Here is a 20,604-nt window from a genome sequence, read left to right as displayed (position 1 = left end):
ACCTAGCATTATGGCCAAAACACACAAACAACTTTAAATGCTATGATAAAACACAAGTAGTATGACGTTTACCCTCTTTTTCCCTTCAGTGCTGGGGACTGAACCTCTAGATCTTTGCACAGTTGCATCCAACCACTGAGCTCACTGAGTCTCAGACCCATCCTGAACTGAAATTCTACCCATCCAACAGCTCCTTATTTCTCCCTCCTCCAATCTTAGGCAAGTCTACTTCTGTTTCTATGAATTTAACTACATTAGATGTATCATAATAAATAGCACAATCATATATTTGTCCTTTGGGGACTGGCTTATTTCACTTAGCATGATGTTCTTCAAAACTCTTCCAGCTGTAGCATATGTCAGAATTTTCTTCTTTTTTAAGGCTGAATATTCCATTGTAATGATATGTTCATTTCTTTATCCATTATTTACTCAGCAATGGACCAAGCAGCCCAGAGACTGCTTCTACTTCTTGTCTATTGCAAACAATGCTTCCCCAAACCTACATGCACAAATATCTCTTCAAGTCCCTGCCGATATTTTTGGAAAAATCCTCAGAAGTGGAACTACTGGATCATATGGTAGGTCTATGTTTAATTATTTGAGAACCGCCCCCATATATCTCAAGCAAATTCTGACCTACTACTTACATTAACTCAATGATAAAGCGGTCTGGAACCTCTACCACTGAAGTCCCCACAAAATGGCATGTGGTGTCACATTGGTTCAAGTCCATGACTCTGAGCCAGAATTCCACAGTCCTTTCCAGCTGCCCATTTCTGGGCCTCAGATCTCCTAACTGGGATTTCTAGGGGAAGACTTGTGAACCTGCATCAAAAATGGTTGCCTCACCCCAAGAACCTGCACTGGGGTTGGCATTGTGTTGGGTTTTCTACAAGAGACCTCTTAGGTCTGGTTCTCTAACTAGGTAGCCTAACAGCTACCATTTACTTCTGTGTGTATTCACTTAATATTGTCTCTTGGAGTTTGGACAAGCTTTTCAGATGAGTTGGATTAGACATGGTCAGGCCTTGATTTCATCTGCTTTACTCAGATTTAGGGGCTCACTTGGGAGAGTAATCTGCTGCCACTTCTAATCATTCATCCAGCTGGAGCCTTGGATGTGCTGGTCCTCTGAAGGTTTCCAAGGCACTGGGGGAGCCCACAAAAACCCTGGACATTGGCCTGAAAATTGTTCTGGCAGCGTCACTGTGTTGACTATCTAGAATACACATATTTATGCAAATGACATGCACTGGAGGATCGTTGGAGCTTGAAGGAACCATTCTGGTTAGCCTCAGCCTTGGGACTTGGCTGGGACTAACTTGCCTGGGCTAAGAGGACCACATGGAGGCAGAGTTACACACAAGTAATAAAAGTGGCAGAAGTCAGTGCTGTCTTCATCTCACCATGCCTCTACCTTCTACCTGTCCTTCCCTCATTTCTACAGCTCATCTTCCTGTTTCTGTCTTTCTTTGGTGTTTTTCTTTTCTCTATTGCCTGTCAACATCATTGTCTATTTTTTCAAAGCTGTTTGTTTTGTGTTGAGTTTTGAGGATGCCAGCAAATAAGATGCAAGCCTTTCCTTGCTGGGCCCATAATGGGACTGAATTTCTGGCCTCAGGCCTGCATTACCATTCTGATCATGCATTTTGCATGCGTCCGAAGTATAAATGAGTACTTAAGTCAAATGAGTACTTAAGTCAGAGTTCATGTCTCTGCAGCCAGAGTTTGGACAATTAGTTATCTGGGTAATTTCAGAAACAATGACTTTACTGCCTATCTTCTCCTGATGAATAATTTATCCATTGTAGATTGCTGCCTCATGGTAAAGTAGCCCCTTCATTGAGCAGTAGTGAGCTGAGTGAGCTGATGACCCATGAACCAGAGCTATTAACGCATGCTTACAGCAGGGCTGTAAAGGGGAGATAAAAATGCAGAAAGCAAGGCTGAGAAAGCCTAGCTTACATTGTTCTTTATTAACTATAAGGTGTTTCTCACAGTGCAGAATTATTTAATTAGAATCAAAATAAAGTAACAAATCACACACAATTCAGGGGGATTGTATACATAGGAACAAACAGGAGTGGGTGTGTGCTTCCTCCATAGGAGTGAGCTTTATGAGCAAAATGCCAGTATGAAAGCATACATTTTCCCCTTCTCCTCCAATGATAGAGCACTTCGATGAACAAAACGCAATTATCAAAGCACACATTCTCCCTCCTCTTCCAATGAGAGAGAGCCTTAATGAGCAATATGCAAATAGGAAAGCATACATTCTTCCTGCTCTTCTCTCTCTCTGTCCCTCCTTTCCAGGATCCTTAGGCCTTCACAGGCACGTTTGCATGATAAAAGACACTTGTAATTATGGGACAATTAAGGCTTACCATTGTTGTAAGAGCGAAAATTTCCTACAAATTTTATGTATTCATAAGTCGGAAATTCCTTTGGGTTCAAGCTGCCTCTGAGAAGATGGCAATAAAACTCCAAATCGTTGTCAGCTGGGCCGTTAAGGGAAGAAAAGTAGAGAAAGGAAGATGAACATCACATACAGTCTAGACTACACAAATCACGTCTCTGTGAAAATTCTTTCAGGATTCAGTCCACACATAGAAACACCTTTTTCTCATGAGTGATGGCTTCGAACCTTTGTAGCTCAGGCCTTTCTTGTTGTTCTTCATAGATATTCGGCATTCTATACTTGGACCTAATTAGTTTTAATTTGCTCACAGATGTCTGTGGTTGGTTATGTCGGGCTTGATTAGTTCTGGTTGTTTTCATACAGTATATTAAAATAAAGCTGCTCATATAGAGCCGTTCTCTTTAATTTAATCTTTTTTTTGCTTTGCTTTGAAGTAAAATCAGATGTACGACAGGACAAATTAGGCATGGAAAATGGACTGAGGCTTGAACAAATGCAAGCATCTTTGCTACCGTATGCAATCATGCATGGTTCATTAAGTGACACGTGGTTCATAAGCACCAGGGCCTTCTATCCAGGTTATCCAGGTTGCCAAATATGTCGATTAAAAACTTAAAAAGAATTCCATAAAATTACAAATGTATATAAATAACATATGACAACCTCTGTAGGACAGAATTTCAATTTCTGACCTAATAATTTAATTAGCCATTGGTTACTGGGTCTTACATAAATTTAACATTGTAAATATTCCCTGAAATAAGCAGACTGTCCACTGATTTTCATACTATTTATTAAAGACATGTAAAAAAGATCTCTTGTCATACATGCAAAATAAGTTATTATTCTTAAGTTCTCATGCTTTCAAGTTTTCCACATAAAGCCCAAATATCTTATATATTCCAAACTCCAGTTTTAGCTTTCAAATTAAAATATAGCTCAAAGGATTTTGAAACTGGAACTGTTCTGAGTCATGAGGAAAATTATTCTTGAAATTTAGTCCCCCCCATCTTAATTCATTCTAACCTTCTTTCAGAAGTAAAATTCTTATCTTTAGGTCTGCTAACACCAGTGAATTGAAACTTACATTTGAGGAGTTCTGGTGAGGGAGAATCCGTCATGAGCATAGGGGAAGAAAGCATTTTATAAACTTCAGAATGTTCTTGTTCTGGAAGGAAATTTAATAAATTCTGATCCATGACATCCGACTGCAAAAGAAATAAAAAGCAGAAGTGCACACTGCAGGAAAATGAACAATAAAATCAAAGGTAAAAACTGAATTTTTTTTAACAATTCAGAAGCCATTTCTGAACTGCAAAGTTTAAGATTTGGTTTCCTGGGAAGACTTTCGATCTGAATTGTAACTTAAAAGGTTATGGGAACTGGAGGTGTAGCTCAGTGGTATAGCAAGCACTTGCCTAGCATACATGAGGCTCTGGGTTCAATCCTAGGCACTGAAAAAGAAGGAAGGAAAGAAGATAGAGAGAAGAAAGGGAGGAAAAGAGGGAGAGAGAAGAAGGATCTAGTGTGGTGATGTATGTCTGTAATCCAGCTACTTTGGAAGCAGAGGTAGGAAGATCACAACCTTAGACTTACCTAAGGCAAAAACATGAGATCTATCTGAAAAATAAACTCAAAAACCAAGTACTGAGGAAGGGACTTAGTGGCGTTCTTGCCCTGAATTCAATCCCCAATCTTCAAAAAGAAGGAAAGATTAGACATGCATATAATAAAACAAAAAGTTTGCGATTATTATTTGATATCTTCAGGAGATTGTTTTCAGGACCAACTATGAATATTCAATTCCATGGATGCTCAAGTCTACTAAGTAAAATGCCACAATATTTGCATATAACTGATGGATATCCTCCTATACAATTTGAATCATCTCTAGACAACATATCTAATGAAATATAATTGTTTTAAAATAGTTGCTATACTGTATCAGAAAAAAGGATCTGTACATGTTTAGTACACATGCATGTATATTCAAGTACTGTCAACCTGCGGATGGTTGAATCCTTGGATGTGGAACTTATGTGTAGGTGTGGAGAGTCCTCTGTAGTTGATCAAATGCACCTGTGCTATTGCCCAGGGTTCTGGAAAGAAAGCATGAAGTCTGCTCCTACTGGAGGAGACCTGTTTTGCTAACTCTACTGCCTTCTGGCTGGAGGAGTTCTACTTAGACACCCCCAAAGACTGCATGGGGTTCTTTTCTGAACATTCAGACCAGCAAAAGGCTGCCTGTTATTTCTCAGTAACCTCTAATTGCTGGAGACATACTGTTTTCAAGTACCCAGATAGTGGGCTACAGAAAAAATAATAGCTAGAGTCTAGATACCATCCTGTTCCATCAAACCATGTGATGAGAAAAAAGGCCTGAAATCTGAATCTGCATTGTCCAAGTGGTTTCTGAGCACTTGGGATGTTGGCCAGTGTGTTGAGGTTCTGAATTTTGTTTTGTTTTGCTTTGGTTTTTGTGATGGACTGTGGCTTGGACTGAGGGACTAGACGTTGTCCCTTGGATTTTTTTTTTTTTTGCTCCTGACTGGTGCTCTACTACTTGAGCTACAGCTCAAATTTGAAGTCTGAATTTCCATCAACTCCTATGCTCAACCTCCTTCAGTCAGATACCCCCAGACACCAGTCCCATGGCTCCCCAGGGCCTGGCCCATCTTCTCTGCAGTTTGGGTTCTCATCTCAACCACTGGGTTTTCATCTCTGGCATTGCCAGGTGGCACCGAGAGTCATTTCCCCATACCACACACCCAGGTGATTCCTTGGCTCCTCCCTTTCTCACCTTCACCTCCTCCATTTGTTACTCAATGTCCACAGGCTTCCTGATCTTCCTCCTTCCGATTGTCTCTGTTCCATTCCCTTCTTTAAAAAATATATTTTTTTGAGCCAGGTACGGGTGGCTCACACCTGGAATCCTAGCTACTCAGGAGGCTGAGATCTGAGGATCATGGTTTAAAGCCAGCCCGGGCAGGAAAGTCCATGAGACTCTTAGTGGCACTGTGGCTGAAGTGGTAGAGCGCTCGCCTTTGAGCTGAAGAGCTGAGGGGCAGTGTTCAGGGCCAGAGTTCAAGCCCCATGGCCGACAAAAAAAATATTTTTTGAAACAATACATTCCAAGTTAGCCTTGAACTCTTGATCTTCCTTCCACAGCCTCCACAGTGGTGCGATTACAAGTGTGCATCCCTGTACCCAGGTGCTCTACTCTTTTGTGTTTCTGATTTCTACTCCTGTCCAAATTCCCTTAATCTCTTGCCTGGAAGATGATTTGACAAACTGGTCTTTCCACCTCCATTATGGTCCCTATCTAATTTAGCTGTCCCCTGCAGCCCGAAGAAGACATAGATCATATCAGGGCATTACTTCACATAGAACTGTCCCTTGGCCTCCCACTGTTTGGGAGACAAATGCTAAACTTTGGACATACTTTTCAGGCTGTGCATATCACATCCCCTACCCATTCACTGTTCAAAACCTTCCATACCCTCCCTCCCTTTGTGTTCACTGATGGTTGACACCCTGGCTGTGTTCTCCCCGAGCTGAGTTATCCACAAATGCAAGGTGAGGAGGTGAGAGGATTACATGAGATTGTTGGTCTGCCTTGATGATAAAACAGCACAGAGCCAACATTCAATAACTGCTACCTGTACTGCATGAGCTACCTGTACTGCATGAAGCAACTCCACAGCAGTGTCACTTTCTTGCTCATGTAACACATTGACTGGTGTCTTCCCCTCCCTCCCTCCCATGGGAGCTCCCTTCTGTGTTCCTAACCTTCATAATGGCACTCGGCCTTCCATAACAATGCCTGTGGACTAGCTGCATGAGTGGTGTGGACACTCACCAGGAGAGAAGCGAAAATCAACATGCCCAGAGGACACCAAGGACAGCGCGCTGGCTCTCAGATGAGGGGTGGTGTCAGGGGGCTCCCAGGGAAGAGCCCCACAGGGAGGATCCGGGGACAAGAGGAGCTCCAGGTAGAGCTCACAGTGCTATAGGAGCCATTAAGCAGGGCTAGGCTAATGGGGTGGGGTTAGGCAACACAGGAAGCAGGACCTAGTTACAGAGACCTGGCTTAAGGAGTCCACGCAGCAGAGGGCACTGAGGAACTTCAGACAGCCAGGAGCAGGGCAGCAGCCAGCCCGACTTAACATGGGTTGACTTAAGGTTTCCTGACTTTACGATAGTACAAAAGACATCCATATTCAGTAGGAATGACACTTAGAAATGTTCTGTTTTCCTGGGCTCGTGATGTAGTCTAACCATGGGAGGTGGCAGCAGCAGCCGTGAGCTGCAGCTCCCAGTCAGCTCATGAGCAGACACAGCACTGCAGTGTGCTGTGCTGGTGGACTCGGTTGCATAGTTTAGGTGCAGCCAGAACATTTTCCATGTACAATACAGCTTGCCCTGTGTTTATCAACACGGGCTAGCCTCATGGTAAGTTGAGGAGCATCTGTACTTGTATTTTAAAGAGGTCCTGCTCATGATTTAAAAGAACAGGACACCCGAAGTCAGGCTAGTGCTGTCTAGAGTGTGAAGGGAGACAGGATGGAGAGGAGGAACAGAGTGCAAAGGCATGCATTCACTATCAAAGCTGCAGCCAATATTACTGAGGGGTGCTAGGTGCCAGGCACTGGGCAAGGGAAGAAACACACAGAAGAGGCAAAGGAGTCAGTGCTGTAGTGGGTTTGAGGATGGTGGACACAGCTTAGTGGCTGACTGGAAAACAGGAGGGGAGGAGGGGAGAAAGGAAGAACTTGGAATGGCTGTGGTTGGAAGCAGTATATGTATGTGTGTATCTTTGTACGTATGTATGTATCTCTATCTGCCCACCTACCTGCCTATCTATACTGTATGTGTGTGTGTGTGTGTGTATACATACACACACACACACACACACACACACACACACACACACACACACGTATATATAGTCCTGGGGCTTGAAATCAAGGCCTGGGCATTATCCCTTAGCTTTTTTTGCTCAAGGCTGGCTTGTGTTAAAGCTCTACTTCTGCTCTTTTGGTGACTGGTTGGAGATGAGAGTCTCGCAGATTTTTCTGTTCAGTCTGGCTTTGAGGTGCTACCCTTAGATCTCAGCCTCCTGAGTAGCTAGTATTACAAGCATGAGCCACCAGTGCCCGGCTGGAGGCAGCGATTTTTACTTATATGAACAGACTATCACAGACATCTTCACCAGCTCATGCTATCATTTCTCAGTTTGGCTTTCTCCACCTGTTTCCCAAGGCTCATGGTTATATTTTAATCTCATTCCCTTTAGCTTCTTCAGCAGATGACTCATGTTCACAGACAACAGTAGCCTTTCTTCATAAAGATATTTCAGACACATGAAAAACATCTCTAAGTCCCTCTATGGGGTTTTCTCAGAGGGCCCCTTCAGAAGCTGCTTCCCTAAGATTGTGTGGCAGAGGGTAGGGTGAAGGGTTACCTGGCCTAGGTGAGCATATGGAAGGGCAAGGGCAGGCTGGAGGGTGGTGGAACACCTCAGTGTCTGCACAAAGTAAAGATGAACAGAGGGAGGTGGGAGAAGGTGTGTTGCTGGGGAGATTGGCAGGAATGTGGGTTAATACTCTCACAGGGCTCAGAACTATGCTTGGCTCTTACATGGATTTGCCAGTATATTACTATCATGCAATTTCCACATGCTATCAAAAGGTGATAATTTGGTCATTTAAACCCTAACACTGATAGAAGGTAAATTCCATCTGCAACTGAACTCTTCCTTGAATGAGCTGCACTCTGTTGATTAAAATAGTAGCAATTACGGATAAAAAGGAGGGAACACACCGTGTATAGCTACTATCATTGCTAAGTCCCATGGTCAAGAGCCAGTCCTTACCTGTGGGAGGCAAGCCTTCTCTTGCTGCCTGGCCCTAGGCTGTGTTATGTCAGAACTACTCCTGTTCTGAGCTTTCCTGCCCTGAGTTCCTCAACTCACCTTTCCCAGGTTTCCCCACTAGAAAAGCTGCAGACTCAGGCCACTTCTGGCCCTTCAACTAGTAGCACAGGCTCAACTATGCTGCTCAAAGTGAAACAGGCCTGTACCAAAAGCACAGGAGCCAACTGGCAGGAATCGAAGTGGGCTGGGTGGATGTTCAGTCCCTAAATGTCCTTGAGGGACCCCAGCAGTTCTGGCTATCGAGATGTATGCTGGGCACAGTGAGAAGGGATACATGAGAAATCCTGGGAGGGAGGCGTGGGCTCCGAGAAGTCCTCCTGGGCCTTGATCTGTCCTAAGAAGTCAGAGGCACGATTGAGATGCTTACATTCAGCTGAAATTCAAATCAATCTGAAGGCCAGATGGTCAAGCTCCCATAAGACAAAAGGAGAATCACTCTGACTTGATGTAGTTAAGACTTAACTAAATATACAAAATCCCAACTATAAAGAAAAAGTATCTGTCATCAAAGTACCCTGGAAAGGGAAGGGGTATCCACATAGGGAGGGCATGCATCAGCCTATAGTAAAGATCCACAATTCACAATGAAGGTTCAATATTGTGGAACACCTTGAGAAGGCGTCAGTGAGCCCAACTACAATTTGCCTACTCTGCCTTGGGGGACAGGGTTCCCACCAAACACCTTCCTTCAAAGCAGGACGAGGCGGGCTAGCCATTCCTGAGTAGAGAGTTTAGTCCTCTGCCCAGCCAGTGGAGTCATTCACACAAGTCGCATCCTCCATGGAACCAGGGAGTGTCCAGTTTCTTTATAACAAAGCTGACCTCCCTCAGCCCTTGCTGGTTCACCTGTTCCCAAGTGCATCCCTGGGCACACCTGTATGGTAGGCTTTGTTTCTTCTCTTGCAAGCTGAGAATGTGTGGCTCATGACCTGCTGTCAATCTTACCTGTCCTATGTGCTGTGTTGTATGTTAGGATGTGCTCACTGCCTTACAGTGGGGTGACTAATAGGTGATAAAAGCAAAACTTCTCTGAAGAGCAGATCAGAGAAAGACAGCCTATCTATCAGTCATTCCAGGAACGGCCCAAAATTCAGTGGGAAACCGTCAACATACACTCTGCAGGTGCCACTGGCTCACACCTGTAAGTTACTCAGGAGGTTGAAATCTGTGGATACTGCAGTTCAAAGTCAGCTCAGGCTGAGACTCTATCTTCAGCTAATTACCAGAAGTGGAGCTGTGGTTCAAGTGGTAGAGCCACTAGCCTTGAGTGAAAAAGCTAAGAGACAGCACCCATGCCCTGAATTCAAGCCCCAAAACTGACAAAAAATACAAGATAGTTTATATATCTGATCCATTACATGTATGATAATATCTTGAAGCATTATTTCTTAACTTTTTTTTGGTGCCAATACTGGGGCTTAAACCCAGGGCCTGGGCATTGTCCCTTAGCTTTTTTGCTCAGTCTAGTGCTCTACAACTCGATCCACAGGTCCACTCTGTGTGTGTGTGTGTCTGTATGTGTCTATGTGTAGCTTGGAATGTGGCAGCTCCAGTTACAAATCCATCCCCTTGTTCAATTAATGTTTAGGAACTTGCTCAGGGCAAGAGACATCATTTCTGCCTTTAGAGCTTTGGTCCTTCTTATTAGGCAAACATCACTCTCATGAGCAAGTCAGAAAGGGGATCTGGGATGCTAATTAAAAAAAATAACAAATGTCTGAACATGAAACACAGACCATGTCTACCTTTTACTGTGTGTGTGTATCTTAAACTCTGGGTTTCATGCCCTCATTTGGCTTTTTCATTCAAAGTTAGCACTCTACCACTTGAGCTGCAGCTTCACTTCCGGCTTCTTAGAGTGGGTTTACTAGAGGTAAGAGTCTCATGGGCTCTCCCGCCAGGGCTGGCCTTGAACTGTGATTCTTAGATCTCAGCATCTTGATTAGCTACCAGTGCCTGGCTAGGCTTACAATTCTGTCCAGGCCTCAACTCCCTTTCATCCTTCCGGAGAGGAACTCATCCCAGGAGTCCTTTGAGCTCCTGTTCTCATTTCCGTTTGAAAGTCTGTTGATTATAGACAGCAAGATGGGACAAATGAGGAGAGCTCTGCTTTTACTGTAAAATCACATTAGTTTCTTCTGTTCATGGTCAAACTGGGAACAGAAATTCTGGGATAGCTCCTCAGGAGACTATCTATGAGGAGTCTATCCTATGAGCCCATGGTCTGAGAGTCTAGAAGTATAGTGGAAACAGAGAGACTTTAAGGCAGACAGTCTCTGATAGCAGTTGAATTCTGTTTTGTTTTTTAATATCTCCATCCCCAATGTCCTTCTCATCCCTAGCTACACAGGGGGTGATGGGACTGAGCCTGGGTGTGCCAGCCTATGCTTGAGGATCTGCTACTGGGAGTTAGAGCTTCCTGTCCCCTGCCCACCCTGTGTCCCAGAGGCCGACCCTTTCCCACAGACTGGCCTCCATCTTTCAGCTCCTCATTCTCTCCCTTCCAAATCACCCACCACAACTTTACTCAGTCCTCTATAGCATTACGAGGAGTGGTATAGCACCAAGCACTACAGCCAAAATGACTGAGTTAATATGGTAGCTCCATTCCTGGCTGGCTGTGGATCCTTGAGTAAATTACTTAACCTCTCTGTACTGCCATTCTTCATCTGTAACAATTGACAAGGAAAGCAAGTGTGATCTAGCCCTCCCTCTGGGCAAGGCATTGTTCCAAGTGCTTTTACACATAGAAATTACTTTTTGTGTGTGCCAGTACTGGGCATGAACTCAGGGCCGCAGCACTGTGCCTGAGCTATTTCTCTCAAGGATGGCGTTCTACCACTGGTGCCATACTTCCACTTCTGGCTTTTTGGTGGTTAATTGGAGATACAAGTCTCATAGGCTTTCCTGACTGGGCTGCTATTTTCAGATCTGAGCCTCCTGAGTTGCTAGGATTATAGGCATGAGCTACTGGCACCCAGCTGCAAGTGAGTCTTAAGGATGACTGATGCCCAGTATGCACTCAGGGTTAGACACTAATGGTTGGGTGGGTAGAATTTAAGCCAAAGTGCAACCCTTGAAGGAAAAGACAAATCACAGGGCTTTTGGACATGCAATATGTCCTCTGTGGCAAGATCCTGGGTTCACACTGAAGAATGAGTACATACAAACTGGAGCCAACTGAACTAGAAACAGAATGCTACCTATGGTGTTAGGAAGACGTCAGACCATCCTGGGCCCTGTAGAGCTGCCCCTGCTCTGAGCCCTGCCTTGACGTTGCTAGATGGGACTCTGGAGCTTTCTTGAAAAGAGGAGAAGCAACAGAGGTATGACTCCCAGATCACCCAGCTGTGTGCTATATGCTGCTGGACGCAGGGAAGTTTCCACCCACTTGCAAAAGACCACCCTGGTAAGTAGTAGGCAATAAAAACTAGCAGTAAATTGAAGTTAGATTTCAGCATGGCCCAAGCTGCGGCATACTTCTCTTAGGAGTTCAGGGCTGCCAAGTTGTGTGTGTGTCTACCGTGGGTCTCTGTGTAGATACTTAAGAAGTATTCAAATGAGTCTAGCATTAGTAAGTTCAGAGTACAGATCATTTCTGATCCTTTCAGACTCAGAGAACAATCTATAAACATAGTCCTGAATGGCTTCATAATTTCAAGTCGTAAGAATGCCCATCGTACTTTCCACTGTTTATGGCAAAGGGTCAGATAACTGTAAGAGCATAATGCAGAACAGTGCGCTCCTGCATACCAAATGACTCTGCTCTGTGTCCCCTTCCTGGTCAGGGGACACAGCACATTTAGTAGTTTTCCATCAGGGCCCATCACTCCAATTTTATCCCTTCAAAGCAGAACACAAGCTCCCTCTGGAGAGCCACTGAACTTCCCTCCTTTCTCTAGATGTCCTCAGTTGAGGCCCAAGAAGCCATGCTGAAGACAGGGGTCACATCTGCCCCATGACTATCCTCCTCATGGTCTCTGCTACAATCAAGGCATAGGGGACCTTGGCCTTCTCTGGGATGAGAAGGAGCCTCTTCTAGCCACTGTCACAAGGCATAGAGACACCTCTGTCAGCCTGGTGCACCCGGGCTTCAGGAGGTGGGCTGAAACACAAAGGTGAGACCTGAAGGATAGACTATGGTATAATGGGAAGGTATCTGCCTAGGTACAGTGATTGTTCTGAGTGGCAGATCTGTGTGCACACGACACCATTTGCAGAAAGATGGACTGGAGTAGAGGAAAGCAAGGAATGGATGTACCCGGGACCCTCAGGAGAGCAGAGTGCTAAGGTAGAAAGAAGCTGCCCACAAGGCAAGCCATGTTGCTGCTCAGGCAGGTGTGGATAAGGGAAGGGAACCGCAGACCCCCATTGTCTTTATGTGTGAACCCAGGGCAAGCTATCACCCCCCTCATCACATGAACTGGCCACCTATGCCTTGTGTGCAGGGTGAGGAGTTGCTGGGGTGGATGGAAGAACAGATGAGAGAGAATGTTTATCCACCCCATGCAATGCTGCTGGTGGGGCTGACATTCAAGATCAGGTTCTGTAGGAATCAATGATGGTGTGGGAGGACGTGGGAGAGGGGCCTTCAAGGATATGTCCTGTACTAGAGTGGCACTGATCTGTGAGTTGGTCATACCATCCTGAGCCCAGGGTTACCAGGGAGAACTGAAAGGAAAGGAAAAGGAGGTAGAGAAGAAGGAAGAGAGAAGAGAGAAGGAAAGAGACATATATACCTGTTGGGACAGACATCTGTCAACATCTGTCACCACCTCCCAAGCCTGGACTGCAGAGCTGGTCCTCACCTCCTGGCCTGCCCAATCCCTGATCACCCCTAAGGCCTTCCAAGAGGTTAGTTCAACGTGTCTTCCCAAAACATTTTAACTCTCAGGAAGTTATCTGTGCTGCTATACCCTCATGACGATGAGTGCGGCAGCCTGCGTGCAATCTCAGCCACGTCTCTGAGAGCTCCACTCTGAGCTCTCTGTTGCCCATTCCTCCGTCAGGTCTCAGTTGTCTCTGAGCTCAGCTCACGGTGCTGTGGCTCTGGGTGATCTCTGGACTCTGGTTTCATGTCTGTACTCTACAAGCCTTGGCTTGCAGAGATCCTGATGCCCTGGCTGTCCCAGTGTAATACATGCCTGCTCCTGCCCTTTGTCTGCCCTAGGACCTTGGGCTTTGCCTAGTTTGGGCCTTCAGTACTCCGACACCAAGGAGGATCTGAATTCCCTTTTCACACATACCTCCCCAAACCTGTCCCACCTCCAACCGGAGACCTGAATGATTCTCCACACACACAAAAAAGAAAAAGTGAGCTGGCAGGTTCTCTAGAGCAGAAACTCACCGGTAAGTGGCCGAGGAGAGGTGTGATACTATCAGAAACATAGATGATGCTGCCGTCCGTGGTCACTGCGATAATGAAGCCGTCTAATGCCTGTGGAAGATGCAACAGTTGAAATCTCCTTAATGATGCCTTCCCAGAGCAGATGGCATTGAAGCAAAGGACCCATCTGATGACCTAGCTCTGTTCGATAATCTTTACAATATTTCCATGAATAGCCCCACAACACTCTTCTGCCACATGTACAGGATGTTTTGTTATGCTTGCAAAAGCAGGATAGGCTGAGGGACAGAGCTGACCTAACTGGTCTCACAGAACCTACTTAAGTAGCTTTCATACTAGTCACATTACTTGACTGAGTCAGAAAGATCACTGTCATCATTAAGAGGCATCAGTAGTATGGTCGGGTCCCCATCCCTGTAGCCCAGATAACACGTAACAGTCCTGAATTCCTCAGTAACATTTTCTGCAAAATATAAGAGCAAATGAATGCCTTACAGACAGTATGTCTGTTAGCCAAGGGAGACTTCTTGCTTGCATTTGCTGCCACAAAAGAAACTGCTATTGAAAGAATCATTAATAAAGGACATTCACAGCCAGGTCCTGGGTTCATGCCAGTAATTCTAGCTACTCAGGAGGCTGAGATCTGAGGGTTTTGGTTTGAAGCCAGCCCAGGAAGTAAAGGTTATAAGACTCTTATCTCCAATAAACTACTCAGAAAAAGTTGGAATGGTACTATGGCTCAAGTGGTAGAATGCTAGTCTTGAGCACAAAGAGTCTCAAGGCTCAGCTCAGGGACAGCACCCAGGCCCAGGATCAGGAAAAAAAAAAGAACATTCACAGCTGGGCATGGTGGTTCATGCCTGTAATCCTAGCTACGTGGTAAGTATAAATAGGGGGATCACAATCCAGATCATCCTGGACCAAAAACTGATCCTAAAAGAAAAATAACAAGAGCAAAAAAGGGCTGTGTAATTTAAGTGGCAGAACACTTGATTGTAAGTATGAAGCCCTGAGTTCAAACCCCAGTACTATCAAAGGAAAATAAAAATTCTGGGTAGGGGGTAGATGTTTTATAACACAACTAGACAAACAAACATTTCTGGAATTGTGAAAAAACATATTTATACACCTTAGATATCTAAGACATCTTTAGACTATATACTAAGCACATGGCCCTGAATACTCAAAAACTACAAGAACGATGTGAACACTGATTTCTCACAAGGCACACACTTTCAATGTTTTAAGTATTTGCTGAGACTTCATGAAATGTGTGTATGTATATGAATGCTAGTACTGGAGCTTGAACTCAGGACCCTGGGCTTGCTTGGCTTGTTCCCTTATGGCTGGTACTCTGCCACCTGAGCCATACCTTGCTGGTTATTTCTAAGGTAGAGCCTTGCAGGCTTTTCTTCCCAGGCCAGCCTTGAACCCTGATCCTCTAAGTCTCAGTCTCTAGTAGTTGGGATTACAGGCATGAGTTACTGGTAAGAACTGTGACAATGTATTTTCATATGGATGCTCATAATGCTTTTAGAAAGACACATCTCAGAGCTGATTTCTAAAATGCAAACTGTGTGATTCATCAGAGAACAGGTCTCACTAGCAACTGGCTGTCTGCAGAGCTCCAGTGAGATGGAAGAGATTAAAAACACAGCTTAACCTCTCCAGAAAGCAGATCTTTGCGGGAAGAATGCATGTGGTCAGGTGACATCCACTGTGCTCCTGGCACTGTCAGGTCACTGTTTCAAAACAGTTGCATCTCCTAATCTGAGAAAAAAGAATGAACTATGTGCTTAGCAAGCTCTGGCAACATTTCACATGTCTTCAACTAAATCCTGCCAGGGTGCAGCTGAGAATCTGCCTGGGCAAAAGAGCATTGATTCTTTGAAGTCTGGAGGGTGTAAGGCCGTCAGAGCCAGAATAGTCCTCTTACAGTACTGACGGAAGGAAGGACAGCTTTACTGCATACCGACATGTGGGGGGAGCTTCCCTGCAGGAAAACTGACAGTAGTCTCATGTATTATTTTATATTGGCTTGGATTTAAGACTGAAAAAAACACATTTGTGTGCATGCCTGTACTGGGGCTTGAACTCTAGCTTCATGCTCTTATTTCTGCTCACAGCTGGTGCCTAGCTTACAAACATTATTTTTCCCCTGATGGTACTAGGATTTATACTCAGGACCTCATTCTTGCTTGGCAGGTGCTCTATCACTTCATCCACACCTCTTCTTTTTGCTTTACTTTTCAGATGGTCTTTCTTTTATGACAGGGCTGGCCTTGCCTTGAACCATGATCTTCTCAGTATTTCACTCCAAGCAGTTGTGCCACTATACCTAGTCTAAAGCACATCCCTTCCCCCTTCCCTCCCTTTCTTCCTATGGCTTTGTGCTTTGTGTATCAGAGCTCTTACCATGGAGCCATGCCACCGGCTCTAATTTTTACTGCTTATTTTCCAGATGGGGGTCTTGCTTCCTTCCTGGGAGTCTGCCTAGGCAACATCCACCCATGATAAACTTCTAAGTAGCTAGAAAACCAGTACCATATCTAGTTCTACACTGAGAAGGGGTCTTGAGCCTATTTTTCTGCCTGGGCTAGCCTTGATACTTGATACCAACAACTTGAACCTCCCAAGTAGCTAAGATTTCAGGTATGAGCCACCAGCACCTGGCATAAAGCATATTTCTCATCAACGGGGCAATGTGTGCAGACAGTTTTGGTTCTCATTAATGGATGGGTGGTGCTTTCACCTAGTGGGAAGGGTCAGAGATGCTACAAAACATCTCACACTGTACAGAAGAGCTCCAACTGTCAGTCAGGTTGAGGAACTCTGAATTAGATTTATGGGCTGTGATGACCAAGAAAGACTATTCTAGTAACTTTCACTTCCTTTTTTTCCCCCTTGTTCTTTTTTTCTGAATGTATTTTTTATAAATTTATTTTTAATAGCTGCACAAAAGCAAAAAAAATTAGACATATTTATGGAGTACTCATAATGTTTTATTTTTTATGTGTGCTAGTACCAGGCCTTGAATTCAGGGTCTCTTGCTCTTGCTCAGCTCAAAACTGAAGCTCTTCAACTTGAGCTACACTTCCACTTGCAGCTTTTCGCTAGTTAATTAGAAATAAGCATCTAGAGGATTTGTCTACCCAAGACTGGCTTTGAACTTTGATTTTCAGATTTGGCTTCTGAGTAGTTAGGATTACAGGTGTGAGCCTCTAGCATCCAGCCTCTGACATTTTGATACATGTATATATTGTGTAATATGTTTAAATCGAGTTAAACTTCTGTCCCTTCAAACATTCAGCATTGCTTTATGGAGGAAGCATGAAAAATCCTTTCTTCTAACTTTTTGAAATGCGCAAAACATTATCATTATCTATAGTCACCCTAGTGTACTGGATCACACTGGGTCTCCCTGCCCTACTGTACCCTAGCACCCACCCATTGGCCTTCTTAGATCCTCTGCCCTCCTTTCATTCCCTGGCTTCCAGAAACCACTATTCTATTCCCCACTATTTGCAACTTTTCCTGAAGTGAATGTTTGTAAGGTGTGTGGAGGTGCTGTTAAGGACGTCGGCTGGAGCTTTCTGGAAAAAGGCAGATCAGAAAGCTGGACAAAGTAGGAGTTGAATCATCAGTCTTTCTGCACAGTGAGCCCATGTCCTTCTTCAATTTGTCAGGCAAGTAGATATTTAAAAAGCTGAAGTATTTATAGAGGGAAGATCACATTCATTAGCTCAGTGACATTTCCCATCACACATATAAGAACCGAAGTGAGTCACTGTGTTAAGCATGCTTGTCTCTTGCCATAGCTTCAAACATACCCCCGCCCTCCCCGGCCCCAACGGCACCCAAGCGAAAGTCAACAGCAGGTAACTGCACAGCCATGTAGGTAAAGTTGATTCTGACCGGTTCTAGAATTTTATACTTGCCACTAGCCAGAGAAAACTAAAACCTTCCCTTTCCACAATTCCCAATTTATGATGGGCATTTCTTGATGGGGTTTTTTTTTGGAGGGGGGAATAGCCTCTGGGCCAAGAGAAAGGATTGATGTAGCATTTCTAGATAAAAATGCAGAGATAGTATGGCCTTTCCAGTTCCCAGTCAACAAGAGCTTTCCCTCCGTTCAAGTCACTCCTCTCCTTTTTGAGTCTTGTGACTACAGTCTCCACTCTCTGATCTGCAACAGTCATTCTGTTCCTTTACACTGATGTCTGATTTTGTGCAATCTCAGAGAAAAAGGTGGAAAGGCACGTTCATGCCTGGGGACATGGTTCCCTGGAAGTGTGAGTTCCATCTCCATTGGATAAAGAGAAACTCCTGGTTATAAGGACTGGTGTCTGGATCCCTACGTTCTCATGAGGTCCTCAGGAAATGCATCTAGAAAGAGGAGAGGCACCCTGGTGCCAGCGGCTCACGCCTATAACTCTTGCTACTCAGGGAGCTGAGATCTGAGGATCATGGTTCAAAGGGAGCCTGGGCAGAAGTCAGTGAGACTCTTATCTCCAATTAACCACCAAAAAGTTGGAAGCTGTGGTTCAAGTGGTAGAATACCAGACTCAAGTGTAAACGTTCAGGGATAGCATAGAGGTTTTGAGTCGAAGACCTAGTGTCAGCACACATGCATGTATGCACACATGTGCACGCAAGCGCGCACACACACACACACCCACAAGGTCATGTGCATCTGGAATGGGACCTGCATTGTAGAGAAGCTACACTGTGGAAACTGATGACATTATTCTTATAGAGACCCCATATGTGTGGAGGGGCAGCTCAAGCCATCAGGGAGGAGAAGCCAGAAGGTTCTGGTCACTCAACACCAGGTCTTTGTCAACTGAAGAGCAACAGGTTAGAACAGAAGCATAAGCAGATCTAAGTCAACTATTAGCTGGTAGTTTAACAACTTGGAGCTGCAATTCAGAGACAAGGCCTATTGGTCAGATAGGCTTTAATTCTGGCCTAGTTCACTCATCGAGTGACACTTCCTCTCTATTTACTTCAAGGACTCTATACAGGTGCATTAAGATTTTCCTTAATCAAAAGTCTCTGTATAGAAGTTCCAGTCTCCTAAATTTCAGTCCCATTTTCCAGGCGATAAATTGATCAGTTTTTAACTTCATAAAAGCCTTGTTCCTCAGATTCATTTGATACTTTAACACTCACAAGAAACAACAAAAAGATTCTGCTTATAGGCTTATTAAAAGCTGCCTACTGCTAAGCGCCAGCGGCTCAAAGTTACAATCCCAGCTACTTGGGAGGCTGAAAACAGGAAGAACAATTGTTCTAGGTTAGTTCAGGCAGGAAAGTCTATGTGACGTCATCTCCTTGGAAGATGATGGATATGGTGGCACAAGCCTGTCATCTCAGCTATGATGGGATGTTAAATAGATGGCTCAAGGTTCAGGCATCTGTCTGTGCAGGAAGAACCTATCATAAAAACAATTAGCATAGAAAGCTGGAAAATATGTATTTAGGCTGAAAATAGCATGGGCAATTTATGACCATAACTCTTGCTCCTAATGAAATGAAAATGCTTTTAGATATGCATTAAATTATGTCACTGCTCTTAAAAAAATAACCAACACAAAAACTGGCTGGAGATATGGGTCAGTGATAGAGTACTTGCTTAGCAAGCACAAAGCTCTGAGTTCAAAAACCAGTAAAACACACACACACACACACACACACACACAAGTATTTTATACAACATGATTATATGTTTTAACTACCTTTCCACACGAATTAAAAGATAAATCCATGTATATAAGGTAGCATAATGATGCATTAATTTAACATTATATTTCACAAGCTGCTTTAAATTTAACATACTTAAAATGCATTGCTTCTGCAGAAAGTTCTCTATTTTCTTTAAATATAGTTCCTATGTAGAGCTAAGTATCTCTCATTTTATGCAAATGTTCATTAATGCATTTATATTTCATAATATTTAGACATCTTTATTCTGGCATTTTCTTATTCCAGTACTTTCTGTTTTCTGCATGTTAATCTATGTAAATTAAAGTTTACACCAGCCTTATATAGACACATGGGTAAGCTATAGAAAGATTTATCCTAAGAAGCCACTCTCTGGAAACCCTATCCAGAGTTGCTCATTGTATGAACTGTGATGAACTTTATTTTACTAATCTCACCTCTCCAGGCTCTCTTGGGTCAAGGGCCTGGACTTGCTATGGATCAGGCTTCTCTTCCCACAGGGTCATATCCAAAGCCCTCTGTTCTTTCCCCTTGGAAGTCAGAGTACTCTGCCAGATGCTTTACAGAGACTGGTCCTCACCTGTACCAAGGGCTTTTAGCCACACGTAAATACAAGGATACTGGAGGAGGTTTTCACAAATCCAGCCCTATGAACCTGGCACTTGATCCAGAGGATAAAGCCTGGGTATCTTGCCATGGCAAGGGCATAGACACTGATCACTGTGATTGATACTCACAGGTCATTTGAAATAATAGGAGCTGAAGTTAAAAGCGTAACTTTCAGAAAAGACTTGTTTTGTTTCTACTCAGCTCCTGAACCAGGTGTCCTGTAGTAAAAAGGGGAGCTAACACAACCACATTTCACTCGAGATTTTTGCTTTTATGGTACCCTAACTCCATATGTATAAACAAGAGCAGGCAAAACCTCAGGCCAATATCTAGTTCAAGACCTCCTTCCCAGGTCCAGAACAGCTCTTCCTCTGGGCACAAGGTCTAATGACGAGTACTTTGTAAGTTAATAATGTGAAAGTACATTTCACCTCCAACATCAGCTGGGTGAATTCTTCATTACTGAGGAATGAAGGCTTCCAATCTTGCTGAATGTCGCAGATTTCCGTTTGTGCTGAGACTTCTACAGAAAAAGAAAAACATACAAACTTATGTTCAAAGGCAACT

General features: G+C 44.0%; 1 protein-coding gene across 1 annotated transcript in view; it reads right to left on the bottom strand.

The window, feature by feature from the left end:
• Npas2 (neuronal PAS domain protein 2) overlaps positions 1–20,604 on the bottom strand; it is a 175,123-nt gene that overhangs the window by 42,549 nt on the left and 111,970 nt on the right. The window contains exons 4-7 of the mRNA XM_042695555.1: positions 20,469–20,560; positions 13,705–13,794; positions 3,510–3,630; positions 2,388–2,501 (exon numbers count right to left, since the gene is read on the bottom strand). Of these exons, the coding sequence (XP_042551489.1) occupies positions 2,388–2,501; positions 3,510–3,630; positions 13,705–13,794; positions 20,469–20,560 (417 nt within the window). The remainder of the gene's footprint in view (positions 1–2,387; positions 2,502–3,509; positions 3,631–13,704; positions 13,795–20,468; positions 20,561–20,604) is intronic.

This window comes from Dipodomys spectabilis, unplaced genomic scaffold (assembly GCF_019054845.1).
Source record: "Dipodomys spectabilis isolate Male_0828 unplaced genomic scaffold, ASM1905484v1 ptg000187l, whole genome shotgun sequence".
NCBI lineage: Eukaryota > Metazoa > Chordata > Mammalia > Rodentia > Heteromyidae > Dipodomys > Dipodomys spectabilis.
The sequence above is the reverse complement of the archived record's forward strand: the minus strand, read 5'-3'. Positions and strand labels throughout refer to the sequence as shown.